At 42.5% G+C, this 16,319-nt stretch overlaps 1 protein-coding gene across 5 annotated transcripts in view; it reads left to right on the forward strand.

The window, feature by feature from the left end:
- Positions 1-16,319, forward strand: part of FER1L6 (fer-1 like family member 6) — a 159,025-nt gene that overhangs the window by 125,438 nt on the left and 17,268 nt on the right. For all 5 annotated transcript variants that reach the window (XM_070481554.1, XM_070481556.1, XM_070481557.1 and 2 more), the window contains 7 exons: positions 496-611; positions 1,624-1,755; positions 2,667-2,792; positions 6,118-6,245; positions 9,927-10,097; positions 13,110-13,270; positions 14,364-14,506. In XM_070481554.1, the coding sequence (XP_070337655.1) occupies positions 496-611; positions 1,624-1,755; positions 2,667-2,792; positions 6,118-6,245; positions 9,927-10,097; positions 13,110-13,270; positions 14,364-14,506 (977 nt within the window). The remainder of the gene's footprint in view (positions 1-495; positions 612-1,623; positions 1,756-2,666; positions 2,793-6,117; positions 6,246-9,926; positions 10,098-13,109; positions 13,271-14,363; positions 14,507-16,319) is intronic.

Here is a 16,319-nt window from a genome sequence, read left to right on the forward strand (position 1 = left end):
CTCCTAGGAAAATCACTGAGTAATCCCTCTAACTACATTCATGACTTTGCTCAAGACCCTTCACATATTTGAGCCTCCTATCGTTGAGCTAGATGAATCTCTGGTCCCCAAACAGATCTGAGAGGGAACGTAACTAAAAGCTTTGGAATCAGTCCATCCTGGGTCTGTTTTTTGCTAGTTGGGTGACTGGGAAATTCCTTACTCTCTCTGTGCCTAGTTTAGTGAATTTACATATTCTAGGACAAGCCAATATATTGCCCCACCCCAGAGAATACGTTGCCATTGTGTCGTTATGTGAGTGGCATCTCCACCAGTCCTGCGGTCCTGTGGTGCGCAGACTGCAAGGCTGCGTGGCAATCCTACAGCAAACTGTTACTATTTCTTTTTAAAAAGAAGGGTCATGACACATGCCAGAGCAAAGGGAAGGAGGGGGCTTGACTTTGTTTCCTGGCAACAGCCATGAGAAGTCTAACAATTTCCACTAAATATCCACAGAGACCAAACCAGACGAGGTAGTGATAAATATAGTAGGTAGTCCAAAGAAGAAGAAAGACAAAATGCTCAAGAAGAAACTCAAAGAGGATGAAATCCCCAACCTGGCCGTTTTGCAGGTGTGTGGACTCAGCCATCTTAGCCATGAGTGGGATGGGAAGCGCAGAAGGGGGATTCTGTTAGTGCTTCAGTCAACCCTAGTGATGCCTTTGTCTGAACTAACTTGCTTTGTCTTCATTATAATCACTGATGTGGAGAAGTAAGCTTTACCAAGCGTGCAAGCTGAGACAATGGAGCTTGCTAATTTTCCATTTTCTATGTCCTCATATTGAAAAGGGGCATAATTTACACGGTTTAGCCTGGATCCAGCAAGGTAATTTACAGTGTATGAGTTACCCTTGGCTCAGCTTTTGGAGCTTGACATCGTCATGTAGATGTGTACACACTCGAAATAGCAGGAGTTTTAAGTCTAAAGTCAGCTCTGTCTGGCCAATCTTAACATTAGCCAGAGGCTATTAGCTAGAAACATATTTATGGATATGAAAGTTGGGAGAATGAAAATTGTGTATCTAGATAACCAATTTGGAGAAGTAATTTTAATAAGAAATTTGATGAGTAATTTAATTATATTACCTAACTTAAAATTCAATACAGTTTTGGATTTCTAAAGTGTATATATAATTTCCCACTTAGAAAATTCACATCTATATGCAGTATAATAAAAACTAATATTCTGTTACCTTATATGTGTTAAAAATTAGATGATTAATGAGGCTTTATTGATTCAAGTTTCCTGAAAACGTTATAGTCTGTATTCAATGACCAATGACATCAATTCACCAGAAAAGGTTTGTCACATTTATGCTTCTATATTATATTTTTTAAAATTTTGGTTTAGCTATACTTGAAATTTCAAAGTTTATCAAAGAGATTTTTTAAATTTCAGAGTATGGTTAGTTCTAGAGATGCTGAATCAATGATTTTTCTTATTTTGCTAAAGAGAAATTAATAGCAGCCTCTTAGATTTTTCCAAGGGACCCATAAGGCTGGTTTTGGAGCATCTTGGCGTTTCTCTTTAAATCGATCCTGGGTCTTCCTTCCTCTGAGCACTCTTCTCCCTTCTCCCTAAAGATATATGATGGTGATCTTGAAAGTGAATTCAACAATTTTGAAGACTGGGTGAAAACTTTTGAGCTCTTCAGAGGCAAATCTACAGAAGATGACCATGGCCTTGATGGAGACCGAGTCATAGGAAAGTTTAAGGCAAGTTCCAGAGTTAACCCTTTTCTTTGGCTCTCTTGTCCGTACATGTCAGATATGACTCACTTCTGTTAATGGGATTGTGGTGTGGGATGTGTGTAAGGAAAATCCTTGATCTTTATACTGACCTTCTCTAGAACTCTGCAGGACCTAACCCCAATCTCTTGAGATATTTGCTTTGTGGCCAGTGAAGTGGGTTGGAACTCAGTCTGGTGGAATATAAAGAGAGAGTTGTTACCTAAAAGAATCGCTGAATTTTACTTTGCCCTTCCCACCTCTGACCTACCAAATGTATGATTTATGCAAACCTACCTGTTGGATGATTAAACTAATCAAACAACACAAAAGCTTCACCTGGCAGACTTATGGGGTCAGCATCACAAAGTAGTAGCTGACACTTACCATGAAGCTACTGCATGCTGGGTCCTTTATATGCAGTGTGGTGTGTTGGAAATAGCATGGGTGTTGCAGTTTGCCAATTGGATTTAAATCCTAGCTATAATACTAACCAGCTTCATGATCTTGAACAGTACTTGACCTCCCTGAACCTCGGTTGCAGCATCTGAAAATAGGAATCCTGCAGTCAGGATTGAATGAGATAATGGGGGAAAACACTGGCCCAGCACCCACCTGTTAAGGGAACTTAGTATCCCATCTGATGCTCCCATTCCCGTTCCTCAAATGACAGCCCTGGGAGGACCGTACCAACACAATTCACTGATGTACCATGAAGAAGCTCAGATGCAAGCAGGTTGTGTGAATTGCCTACAGACACCCCACAAGGCAAGGGTGGCATCTACCCAGGTCCTGTTGGGTCCCAGGCTGTGCTCACTTTCCCCAGCACTATACCTTCTGTGGTTTTTGGTGGAGCATTTGACCATCTTGTTTCAACGGGTCACACTTTGTGGTTCCAGGGCTCCTTCTGCATCTACAAAAGCCCAGAGGATTCCAGCATTGAGGACAGTGGGCAGCTGAGAATCCAGCAAGGGATTCCCCCCAACCACCCTGTCAAAGTCCTGATCAGAGTGTACATTGTTGCGGTGAGCCATCCTTGTTTACTCTGAGAGATTGTCTTAATCTGCTGGGGCTGCCACAGCAAAATGCCACAGACTAGGTAACTTAAACAACGGACGCTTATTTTTCACAGTTCTGGAGGCTGGAAGTTCATGATCAGGGTTGGTTTTCGGTAAGGCCTCTCTTCCCGACTTGTAGACTACCACCTTCTTGTCATGTCCTCACATGGCCTCTCCCCTGTGTGCACATCCAGAGAGAGAGAGAGTTCTGTTGTCTCCTCCTCTTCCTCTAAGGCCACCAGTCCTATTGGATTAGGGCCCCACCCTTATGACCTCATTTAACCTTAATTAGCTCCCTAAAGGCCCCATCTCCACAGACAGTCACACTGGGGGTTAGAGCTTTGACATATGTATTTTAAGAAGACATGATTCAGTCCATAACAGGGCATATGAAGTTTGGTCAGTAACATGAACATTTGCTGGCTTTTCACTCAAGGAAAATACTTCCCAGGCATACAGGACCACTCTGTGTAGCTTTGTTTGCTCTGCGGTTGTCCGATAGCTGGGAAGAAAACCAAATAGGATTGAAGCAGGAAACTCTCGGGCAAGACAGTCAGAGGGAAAAACGAGGGCTGAACAGAGCAGCTGCCGCTGTGTGATGCTCCCCCTGGGGGCTATGCCTCTGCACTGTTGTAGTCAGAAATTTCGTTTTGAATGTATTCCCGAGAAAAATCTGCCCTAGGCTTCCTACTTTCTGATAATGAGAGCACAAAACGTTAGTTGTGAAACTTTTTGGCCTGATTGCCAGGAAGCTCAGGGCCAAATCTGACACTCAATCAAAGCAATTGTCTGTTGAACTTTTGTGGTTCACGTGTTTGTTTTCACCTCCTGACCTTCAAGTTGATTTTCATAATCTTATTTGATTGCAGTAGTCTTATTTCGTTTTAATTCTTTCCTTAGATGGCCCACTTTTTTTTTTAGAAACATAAATAAAGCATAAAACAAAGATGAGTTATTCTTTAATGCTTAGGGAGAACTAAATATTCCCTTCCCATCATGCAGTTCGCATGTTTCCTTCATCATCAGCAGCAGCATCATCACGAACACCATGTGCCAGGCACGGTCTAATCACTAGGGATGTTGTTATGCAAAAAATACAGTCTCTGCCCTCAGGGAAGTCACAATCTAGTTGGATAAGCTGCAAGTACCTGTAGAGTATCCCTGGCGACACTAGGTAGTCTATATTAATACCCACCCGCTGGATTGTTGACACTAACCTTTTCAAAATTTTATTCGGAAGGTCACCCATGTCTTGGGAGAGATAATTAATATGCATTCCTCAGGAAATGGGCCATGTGTTCAAATAAATTCAAGAAATGGTGCATATAATAATATTTTCCCTGAGATTCACAAAGCTCATTAGCACAATCAATGCCCTGAGGATTCCAGAAGCAAAGAAATCTATTTAACTGTTGAATCTTTAACAGCATTTTCTAAACTTCTTGCCCAACATCTCTTTTCCCCCTTACAGAAAACTCTGCAGAACCTGGTTCTATGGGACATGGTTTGGGGAACCCAGAAATAGAGAGTATGAACAGTAGGAAGGAGAGGGAGAAAGTTTTTGGACTACAGAGATTGGAGAAAGATGATTATTTATTCACTCAGCAAATTTCTACAACACACCTTTTATGTGCCCAGTACTTTCTAGACAAAGGGCAGGAAGGCAGACCAGGTTCCTGTGCAGGAGGCAGCATGGAGGAGAGAAGGCTCGGGCTGGAGCTTGAGGACAGGCAAGACGAACAAATGAAGAGTCTGAGGAGGGGTGGCCTGAGCTTTGGGGAATAGGATAAATTCACAGCAATTATGGACAGTCAATGCTTTTCACTGACATTTCTAGTAACAGTGATTGGGTGGTTTGCTCTCTCATACTAAAATTTAATCAATTAACTAAATAATAAGTTAATTTAAAAATCTTTTAATTTAATAAAACACTGAAAAAGTAAAAAGCAATGCTACTTAGAAGTTGCATAAAGAAAGAAATCAAATCATCCACCTCTGCAATTCCATTCCCAGAAATAACTTTCTTTTCTTATGAATATGCGAACACATCTATATCTATTTACACTTGTCTACCGCGCGACCTCCAGGTGTTTATTTAATGGGCTTCCGCTTCGTGCCTTCCGTATGGATGGTCTATTTTATTTTCCAAGTTAGTAGTGTAACTTGGACGTTTTTCCAGGTCAGCGCATATAGATCTTCCTCGTTCTTTTTAGTAGCCACCTAGTGTTTTCTTGACTTAATGTAGTAGCCATTCGTTCACTCAGCAGATATTAAGAAGACCCTGTTCTAGCTCCTGGTGATAAAGTAATGAACAAGACAAGACAGGCAGCCCACTTGCTGTCCTGGAGATTACGCACTAGTTGGGGGCGATGTGAAGATGAAGAACGTACAAAAATAAACGAAGGAGCACGTATATAAGATGAGTGTCAGAGACAACTGCTATGTAGAGAATTAAAATTGGGTGATGTGATGAGAGTAAATGGGAAAGGGACCATCTTGGACTGAGTTTCTCCCTAAGTAATTGACATATGGATTGTTTACAATTTTTAGCTATTACGCAATGCTCTAATCAACATCCTTGAAAATATAGCTGTGTGTGCTTCTACCGTTCTATGTGTAGGGTGGACTTGTTTCTTGGTCAGCTCCCATCTCTGCAGAATTTCTCCATCTTTTCAGTATTATTCCTCACCAGCCCCTACCCTGGCCTTCCCTTAGAAAGTATTTGCTTGTGATGGTTTTAGACCCAGCTTTCTGGAATCAGACTTCACTTTGAGAAACAGACCTTTACTCAACCAGCCAGTGCTAAATGCAAGACTGATGGGGTCGTGGATTCAGAGCCCATTATTTATGGGAGAGGCTATCAGGTCCACCCCATGATCTTACAGATAGATCTCAGAGAGATGACTTGACTTGCCCAAGATCACACAACTACTTAGAAATAGAACTCGAACTCAAATCCATGCCTTCTTCTTCCTGGTCTAGCATGTTCCTCATTACCCTGTGCCAAGAGCTGCCTTCCACCAGGGAGATGACTCCAGAGAAAGTTGAACTTGGGCAAAGCTGATAACTTTTCTTTTAACAGCAAAATGGAGAGGCTAAAGCCTCTTAACCTTGACTGCACACTAGAATCATCTAGGGAGCTTCTAAAAATCCCAAAGCCCAGGGCCAATCAAATCAGAGCGTTTGGGGATAGAACTCAGGCATCAGTATCTTTTACAACTCCCAGATGATCCTAGTGTGCAGCCAGCATTGAGAACCGCTGGACCAAAGGGATTTTCTTTTTCCTCCCCAGGCGTTTAATCTTAGCCCAGCTGATCCAGATGGCAAGTCGGATCCCTACATTGTGCTCAAGCTTGGCAAAACTGAAATCAAAGACCGTGACAAATACATCCCCAAGCAACTGAACCCAGTTTTTGGAAGGTCAGTGGCCATCTGGGTCGCAGAGTGTTGTCCTGTCTGCATTTGCTACTGTTGTGTTTCTCTGGGGGTTGGTGTGTATATGTGTCTGTCTCTGGAGGTTAAATGCTGACTTCTGCTGGTGATAGCAGCCAACCAAACCTGTATTCATGGAGAAGGGCCGAATTCTTTCCCTGGTCCCTTCCGGAATTTGGCGGTACACAGTGATCTTCATGCCCATGGTTTTCCAATAATGATTTTCCTAGACCTTAAATTTAAGAGGCACCTTGAACGGTCATCACATTCAGCCTCCTGCCTTTGGACAGGGAGATTTCCTTTTTACAAACAAGGCAACCAAGGCCAGAGAGGTTTAGAAACTTATCCAACTTCACACTGCTTATGAGTGGAGGAAAAGGGGCCAGACCTTTGGTCTTTTGTGTCCTACCAAAGGGATTTTTCCATCATATCATTTGGCAGCTCATTTGAGGTGACCCCTTGAAGTCAAAAAGTTGAACTGCATCCCCCACTTGTGTTTTGTTTTCCTGCAAAGTGTTTTAAAACCTGTCGCAGTTAAGTATGTTTAGGCGATCCAGGCATTCTCCAGGTCACAGCAACCCTACCACTCCCATTTGTCTTCAGGCAGAGGGGGTCACACATTCTTGTTCCCTGCTTGAGTTTGTGTGCCTGACTGCCTTCAGCTTTGGAGTCAAGCGGAGTTGTGCGTCTCCCTGCCACACACAAGCTGTGTAACTTTATGCAGGTGGCTTAACCTCTCTGATCCTAGTTTTCCTCATCTGTAAAGCAACAATGTGACACTTGTCTCTCAGACACCTTTAGCAGATTAAATATGTAGAGCACCCAGGATATCATCTATGCTATCACCTACTCAAAATACGTTGGCTTCCTTCCTCTTCTCCTTAATAATTGTTTCAGCAGTGCATGCATCATAAGTGTATTTAATTTCTTCTTTCTCCTGAATAACCGGGAGCGTGGGGTGAAATCTTCATCAGCCTCATTTAAATTCATTTACCCATTTGTGATCACTTTGGGCTCTGACATTTGATCAGCACCAGTCTCTCACACTTTGTTGCTCCTGAGGAAATGAGGCAATAAATGATCTTGCTTGTTCAGATTAATGAGAATGATTAAAACGAAGGTACCAGGGAAACTTACCCTCGTTTCCCTGATCCAGAGATGACCTTTGTCATTGCCTACCCTTTATGTAACTAGCAGTTCATTCTGCCAAGTGCTTTGTAATCGCTTTTTATTAGTCACTCTCACCACAGTGCCATGAATTAGACGGTCTTTATTACCCTCGTTTATGGCTGCGGTAAACAAAGGAAGAGGATGATGAAATATTCCTTCCTGCCGCTGACATAGCAGAGCCTCTTCCAGAACCCCTCCACATGTGGATGGTTTGTTGGATGTCTATTTAATTGTTACTTAGGGAAAAAGTTTCCGGCTTGATCTTGCGGTGTTCCCGCAGGGAGAGCGGAGGTCTCTTGTGCCTGAAATGGGGTCTGGTCTGGGGTATCCCTCTTTGCCACCTCCCCACGTGAGGATGTCACGGGCTGCACCCCCGCCACCCTGGCCCCTGGCCTGCTTTACTTTTCTCCATAGCCTCTGACGTGGATTGCTATATTCGTGTGTTGACCGGTGTCTCCCATCTCCCTACTAGAATGTAAGCTCCATCCGAGGAGGGACTTGGGCTAGTCTGGACAGCGCTGCATCCCCGGCACCTAGGGCAGGGCCTGGCACAGAGTAGATGCTCAATAAGTATTCACAGAATGAATGACTGAGTGTGTGAATGAATGAATGCATGAATGAATAGATGGATGGACAAACCCTCTGTCAGTTTTCAGTGGGATCCAATGGGACCTGTCCCTCTGCATCATCCTGAGGTGGTACCTGTCTGCAGACGTTAGCGGTTCCTTATTTTCTTAGTAACCACGCTGCCTCGAACCACCACTGTATCTAGTATCTCATTGACACACAAGCTGGTATAAGCCCAGTTTTTTCCTGGATGACAGGAAGTCCAACCGTGGTGGGCTGTTTGGGGTAGTTCTTTTAATGACAGCTCCAGTGAAAGTTCAGGAGAGGTTAATCTGTAAGCACACAGCTTGGGGAGATGGACCACAGCAACTGAGTCCTCTGTCATGCTTGCTAGGGCAGTCAGGCACTTAATAAGTCCTTCCTCGGTGGCAGCAGCCATGGCGACAGCCAAGCTCAGAGGTAGGCAGCTGGAGGCTTCCTTGTAAGACATCTCTAGAATATCATTACAGTTGGGAATCCAAATCTTGGAGCCCCAGGAAAGCAATACTATGTCTTCAGATGGAAGACACAAATTTCTTCTCTGCACAGCCATATCCCTGGGCCGCCAGAGCTGCCTCAGTCAGTTAGGTCACTGGCGCCGTCGAGCATCTCTGCTTTTTTCTCTGTGGGGAGGGTTAATTGGCTCCGGGCTGTGCTGTGATTGGGGTCCCTGCCACACTGGAGAGTGAGAGTCAGGGCTAATTGGATCTGGCCATGAGGACAGCAGCCCAGACAGGCCTGTGGACACGCATGGAAATAATGGGCCCTCTGCTCCCCCTTCCTCCCCACCTCCCTTCTGTGTCTTGCTCCCAGACCAGCCTACCCTACCTTGTCCCAGGCCAGCCAGACTCAGGAACAGCTGTAGAAACACTGATGTCTCCTTGATTTTGTTTTCAGAAGACATTTCTCTAAAATGCAGGGCTTTACTCAAAATTTAGTTCTTAATTATCTTCTCTGATACTCAGTAGCATGGATAATGCATCGTCACAGGAAATCCGATGGCTTTGCCATTCTTTTCAATACCTCGCGTTAGTGTGGTATCGTGGAACGAGCGTGGAACTAGGAGTCAGGAAACTGGCTCTTACCCTCGTCTGACCTGATTTACGATCCTGGGGAAGTCACTTGTGTTCTCTGGATTTCAATTTCCTTCTCTGTAAAGTGAAGGGATTGGCTATGGTGATTTCTGAGGTCCCTTAGAGTTCAAGGAAACCTTTATTAAATGTCTGCTTTCTTCAGGCCAAGTGCAGGCTCCAAGAACGCAGAGATGAAAAAGGAAGGGCCTTGTTCCCAAGGGGCTCAGAATCTTGTAGAGACAGCATGCCAGCCCTGCAATTCTATGTTTTTGTGGTTTTCCATCTTCAACAGGATTTTCATGTAAAATAAACGCAGCTAGTATTCCCTGAGGAAGCAACAGTGGAGGGGAAAAGGGATGACAATTTATCGCGCACTCGTTGAATGCCCAGAAGTAACATATGTGCTTCATACAAACATATCACATTTAACTACCATGATATATTATAAATAAGACATATTTACACATAGGGAGGCTGGGAGAGATGGAATAAGTTTCCCAAAGTTTTAAAACCAGGGAGTTTCTGATTTGAAACCCAAATGCAAAGTTTTTCATCTCCATCTTGCTGTCACCCTAGTTGAAGACTATAAGACATGGCCCATGCAAGGGGAGATTGTTGGCTCCTGGGTATTGACAAAGGATTTGGAAATCGATTGTATCTCAATGAAAAATTAAACCAAATGAATATGTGCTAAGTGTTAACTGAGTTTTTGAGTGTTTAGTGAGTTCCTGTGAACCACAGGCTAGCTAAAAGTGAAGATGAGAAAGTTCCCTGTGTCGCCAAATGTTGTTGATTCCCAAAACCTCTACTTGGACTGCAGGTCATTTGAGATCCAGGCCACGTTCCCAAAGGAGTCCCTGCTCTCTGTCCTAATCTATGACCACGACATGATTGGGACAGACGACCTCATTGGTGAGACCAGGATCGACCTGGAGAATCGTTTCTACAGCAAACACCGAGCCATCTGCGGCTTGCAGAGCCAGTACGAGATGTGAGTTCTTTCTCCGTGCAGACGCTGTTGGTGTTCTGAGACTGTGGCCTCTGGCTCTGGGAAGGCCAGCCAAGCTCGTATCTCAAATGGGCTCCACATCGGCAGGGCTGGTTCAGGGAAACTGTTCATTGCACTTGAAGGAAGTCAGTGCTCATTGGGAAGCCAGGGCAGGTTCTTCAAGATTCAACAGCTGAAATTGTGTGTATTCATTCAATTAGCTGGGACTGGTGGGCAGAGGTCCCTGGTGGAGAATGATGCTAGGAGAAGAATGATTAATATAATACAAATGCCAATGTCTCAGTTAATTATAACTAACACTCATGAGTGCATATGACATACCAAGCATTTTACAGGGGGTATCTCATTCAATTCTCTCAAAACCCATTGAGGTGTTATCCTCATCTTACAAATGAAAGAGTGGGCTTAATTCTCACTCTTTACAAAGATTTTGAATTCTGCTTAATTTAAAAATATAGACTATCAGCTTTATTTTTTTAACAATATCTATCATTTTTGCATATGTCTGTTCTTCTTTTACACTTTTTTTTTTTTTTTTTTTTGCTGAGGAAGATTATCCCTGAGCTAACATCCATGCCAGTTTTCATCCATTTTTATGTGAGACACTGCCACAGCCTGGCTTAATGAGTGGTATGTAGGTCTGTGCCTGAGATCCGAACCAGCAAATCCCAGGCTGCTGAAATGGAGAGTGAGAACTTAACAACTACGCCACAGGGCCAGCCCTGGGCTTTATTTTTTTTTTTAAGTATGTTGTATTTGATATCGTAAGAAAAAATAAAAATCTTACACATTTCAGCTAGGAAAATAGAAAAACATTCATTAGATTTCCATGATATTATTTTAGAAATATTTTTCCTAAATAGGAAATAATATATATTTGTTGTAGAAAACTGAGAAAATACAGAAAGTACAAATAATGCTGAAATTATTCCACCCAGAGATAACGTATGTAAAAGATTCTTAGGTATTTCCTTTTAGTATTGTTTTCTGTGCTATTTTCCCCCAAAGTTGGATTCAAACTATCCATGCAATTTTGTAAGCTGTTTGTTACACTTGCCCTTATATCATAAGCATTCTGTACCATCATTAAATATTCTTTGAAATCATTATTTTAATAGCTCTGTTGTGTTCCATCACAAGAATTTATTATAAAGTGATTTAACCATTTTGTCTTCCTGAACTTTAGGGCATTTATATTTTTCTTCTTTATTATGAATATTGCTGCTATGAGCTTTCACGTACAAAAGCCATTGCACACCTCTCTGATAATCCATCCTGTATTCATCCATAGACATGGATTATTCCATTAAAGGGAATGCACACTTTAAGGATTTCTAATATATATGTCCAAATGGCTCTCCAGAAGGGTTGCACCAATTTATATTCTCATTAAAGGAGTCTGAGTGCCTGTTTCCTCCATGGCATGATTTTCAGACAAGTCCCTCTTGCTGGCCTGCTCCTCTCTGAGCCTAGAAAGCCAGTTCAACTGTGGGAGTCTAGTGAATGTACCGGCCTCCTGAGGTATTTACATCACTCTCAGAAGGGCACTGTTCAGAGAAGATAGCTGTTCTCACTGTGAAGTCAGGGGAGGCAGCCACAGGCATCCTTTGTTCAGAAGAATTTCCTGACGGTGGGGCTATCGGGGAGCAGAATAGTTCAGCCAATAAAGCTGTAACCTTTGTTCATGGAAAAGTTTTAAAAATAAGACAAGAGCACCTATTTCTGGGGAGGCCTGTCTGTGGCTCTGGGCGTGGCTTGGTTGAACTTTTCAGGAGGATCCTTTCTCTGGCACAACATAGGAAAACTACTTACAGCCATGTTTTGATTTATTTAAGTGATTAACAAAGTTAAATTCTGATGACTCCTGTGTCCCAATGAGCAGAGAAATGCAAGCTTGTCTTCGTCATGTCTCTTGAGGAGCAACTCATTGCAAGTTAATAACTTTTAACCACATAGCTAGTTTTTAGGGAAGGAGGAATTGGAAAGAAACGCATCACCAGGAAAATCACCAACTAGAGAAACAGCACCTCGAGACTTTCTGCCTGTGTCATGAGTCTCCAATAGGATTTGAGGTGGAGGGGAGCAGAGGGCAGGAAAGGTGCAGAGAAATTGAAAGGATGAGCTAGGCTTTTCTCCTAGAATAAGCAGCAGACGAATGGTTATTCTGCTAGAGACAGAACGAAAACTATGGGCAAAGAAATCCATAGAGACAGACAGCAGATTGGTGTTTTATCCAAGGCTGAGGAAAGGGGCTGGCCCTGTGGCCGAGTGGTTACGTTGGTACACTCTGCTTTGGCGGCCCAGGGTTTCGCCAGTTTGGATCCTGGGTGCGGACATGGCACCGTTCATTAGGCTACGTTGAGGGGGCGTCCCACATGCCATAACTAGAATGACCCACAACTAAAATATACAACTATGTACTTGTGGGATTTGGGGAGAAAAAGCAGAAAAAAAAAAAGATTGGCAACAGTTGTTAGCTCAGGTGCCAATCTTTAAAAAAAAATGAAATAAAATAAAAATTAAAATAAAGGCTGAGGGGAGAGGGAGCAAGGAGTAACCAATTAATGGGTATGGGGTTTTCTTCCGGGGTGATTGAAAATTTTTTGGAACTAGATAGAGGTGATGGTTGCACAACGTTATGAATGTACTAAATACCACCAAATTGGTCAAATGGTCAATTTTATGTTGTTTGAATCTCACTTCAATTTTTTAAGGTACATTTCTTTAAAAAATCAAAACTACCTGCAAAGGATTTTTATGTCAAGCTACTCAGAAGTCCTGACTTTCATACAAGTGTACATATGCAGAGGTATTGACTAGAAAAGAGAGAAAACAAAACCAAACAAAGACCAAACCCCAAGTGTGTAGAATGGCAGGTAAAATCTAAAGAAAAACACAGAGCATCCTTAGGTGGCCCTTTTAATGGGGACCTTGAGTGTGTCCTCCTCGGAGAAGCCAGGCCTCATCCTATCCGTTCTTCCTCCACTTTTTCAGAGAAGGATACAATGCCTGGAGAGACACGTCCAAACCCACCGAAATCCTCACCAAGCTCTGCAAAGACAACAAGCTGGATGGACCCTACTTTCTCCCTGGGAAAATACAGATAGGAAACCAGGTGTTTTCTGGAAAAACTGTCTTCACCGAAGAGGACACCGGTAACTCCCCACAATGTACCTTGCTGACTGGCTCTTCTTTTGAAAAGCCTACTTCTGGTGGTATTTGTGGCTGGGGACAGTGGGTCATCTATCGTAAAAGTAAGGTGTGCTCATGGTAGAAAATATGCAAAAATAAGGAGGATAATGAAAATCACTTATAATCCCCAAATTCAGAGAAAAGCATGCTGCATGCTGGTATATTTCCTTACAGTGTACGTGTGTGTATGCAATGTGTCACATTTTTACAGAACTGTAGATATACCACATATAGTTTTGTATCCTGCCTTTTCTGTTTCTAATAGATTATGATGGTTCTTCTTTGATCTTTGAAAGGATCAGTGATAATATTCTACTTTATGGCTGTGCCATTTATTTACATTGTGTCCATTTTTTTGTAGTGACACTTAATGCTACCATGAACTTCCTTACACAATTTTTTGCACATTTATGATGTTTCTACAGCATAAATCATATGAGTAGAATTGTTTCAGAAAATAGGCAATAATCTTGAATGAATATTATATAAAATAAATAATTGAACACAACCCAAATTACCAGTTACCCAAATTTATAATTTGATACCACCAATTCTCCCATTTCAACACCAAGAAGTAGATTTTCCATATAAGCATCATGAGACGTACCAGGAGGATCCCAGAGAGGCTTTCATAAATTTAAGATGAGGAAAAAAGCCACCTTTACTTCACTTTAATGAGACAGAATAATTATTATATTGTTACCCTTGTCCATTTGATGCTTAAAAATTGCCTGTATATGGCACAGCACTTCTGATGCAAAAAGCCCAATTAAGAACATGGTACAGGATATTTTGACACTGTTACATTGATCCTACTGCTCTCACTTCCCGCTCTCTTAACTTGCAAATCTTTCCCTTTCCACCACTCTACCTCTACCTCTTTTCATTCTCTCTTTGTCCTTTTTCTCTTTTGCTGTCTTTTCTCTGTCCCTTTGCCTCAATATATTTAAATGAACCTTTAAGAGAATGTTTAAATATGCATCTGACAGCCCATCACTGTCCTCCTGGAGGAACACACATCTGACAAGTCTCTTTATTTTTCTCTCTTCCGTGCAGATGAGGTGGTGGAGTCTTATGAGCACTTGGCCCTGAAGGTTTTACGCTCTTGGGAGGATATCCCGGAGGTTGGGTGTAGGCTGGTTCCTGAGCACATAGAAACTCGGCCGCTGTACCACAAGGATAAGCCAGGAATGGAGCAGGTAGCGGTTAAGACAATTCGGGACCCTATAGGAGTGTTCATCCTCAAGGAATGTGACTTTTCCTAAAAGTTAATCTTGTGTGCCCTAGAGTAATGGTTCTCAACCAGGGACAATTTTGCCCCCTCTCTCCCTTCTGGGGACATTTAGCAATGTCTGGAAATACTTTTGGTTCTCTCAAATGGTTGAGGATGCTACTGGCATCTGGTGGGTACAAGTTAGGGATGCTACTGAACGTCCCACACTGCACAGGACAGCCCCCCCACTACAAAGAATCATTCAGCCCCAAATGTCAATAATGTTGAGGTTGAGAAACCCTGCCCGAGAGTTAGTGTTGAATTTAGTTCTGTTTCCTTTTTATGATTTGAATTATCAAACTCTTCTAGAAGAATCCTGACATTTGAGAAACTTCAAAACCCATCTGATATGCCCAAGACCTTGTCCAAAATCTATCAGTAACCACACAGCCCACTAGATTTCCCTGAGAAGCAGTAGGTGATGGCTTACCTTGGAAAACCTGGCAAGAGGAAGCCATGTGGAAAAAATAACTAGAGATCTGGGTCATGAGTTAGAAGAGAAGAGGAGAGGAATTTTATGAAGAGCCTTCTATGTACTAGGCCCTTTACGTAAATGATCTCATCTAATTAGAATGACCATAGAATTGCTTATCCAAATTATGGTCATTTTGAGAGTGAAAGAGGACACTACTAATAATTAAGCTGGTGCAAAGGGCACACGCCAGGATTTTCCTAGACAAGCAGGGGTGTGTGAGTCACCTTACCTTTATTCCTAATACAGCCTCATGATGTAGTTATTATGATCCTTACTTTTAAGATGAAGAAATTGAGGTTCAGAGAGTTTCAGTAACTAGCTCAAAGTTACTCAGCTGTTAAGTCATAGAGCTAGGATTTAACCCAGACAGTTTGAGTCCCTAGTCCTGTCTCAGCTTTGAACTCACTCACTGTGTAGCTCGGGCAAAGCACATGAGCTTGGCTATGATGGGGCAGGAACCTCCACACTGCTGTCCCAGCTGTCTTGGGGTGTAAACCTAGCGATCGCATATGTAGGGATGTGTCTCGAAAGGATGAACTTTTAACAGATGTAGAAGCTGATGATTGGTTCCTGAAATTCACAACCAGATGTTTGAAATCTTTTGGTTATAGCATCTTTCATTTTGTCTCTCAGATATGGCTTTTTGGTTAAAGGTGAATGTTAATGTCTCTTTAGAGAACCTAGGATTGTAATCCTCCATTGAATTGGTTCTTCTCTTCCAGTATGCTAACTCTTTGCTTACATTGTCCCCTTCCCTGGAAATCCCCCCTTTTTTTATCCTAGCCAAAGCCCCTCCTTCACCTAAATCCTACAAATCCTTTCCACTCCGTTGGAAGCCCTACTTCCTTTATATAAAATCTCCCCTCACCATCCCATCCCTTGTTGATCACATACCTTCTTGCCTGAGTTGACGGAGTGCTTAGAATGTATGCAACAGAGCTGAGCATGGGATGCCCTGGACCTTCTCCCCACACGGGGCCTCAAGTCCCTTGCAACAGGATAAATTCTGATGTATGGAGTCCCAAGCAATGGATGGAAGGCCCTATCTGCCACTCATTAGCCACAGGGCTTCAGATCATTTCTTTGACTTCTCTAAGCCTTAGTTTCTTTTTGTGTAACATGGAAATGTGGCTGAGGTGAGCATTAATGGAGGTAATGGATGTTAAGTTACATTGGAAACAATGAAGCATGATACTTCTGACAGTGTTATCTTTTCAATTTTTAAGAGTTTATAGAAAAAGCAGGGTCTCCAGAGTCAACAGAC

The sequence above is a fragment of the Equus asinus genome, chromosome 12 (assembly GCF_041296235.1).
Source record: "Equus asinus isolate D_3611 breed Donkey chromosome 12, EquAss-T2T_v2, whole genome shotgun sequence".
NCBI lineage: Eukaryota > Metazoa > Chordata > Mammalia > Perissodactyla > Equidae > Equus > Equus asinus.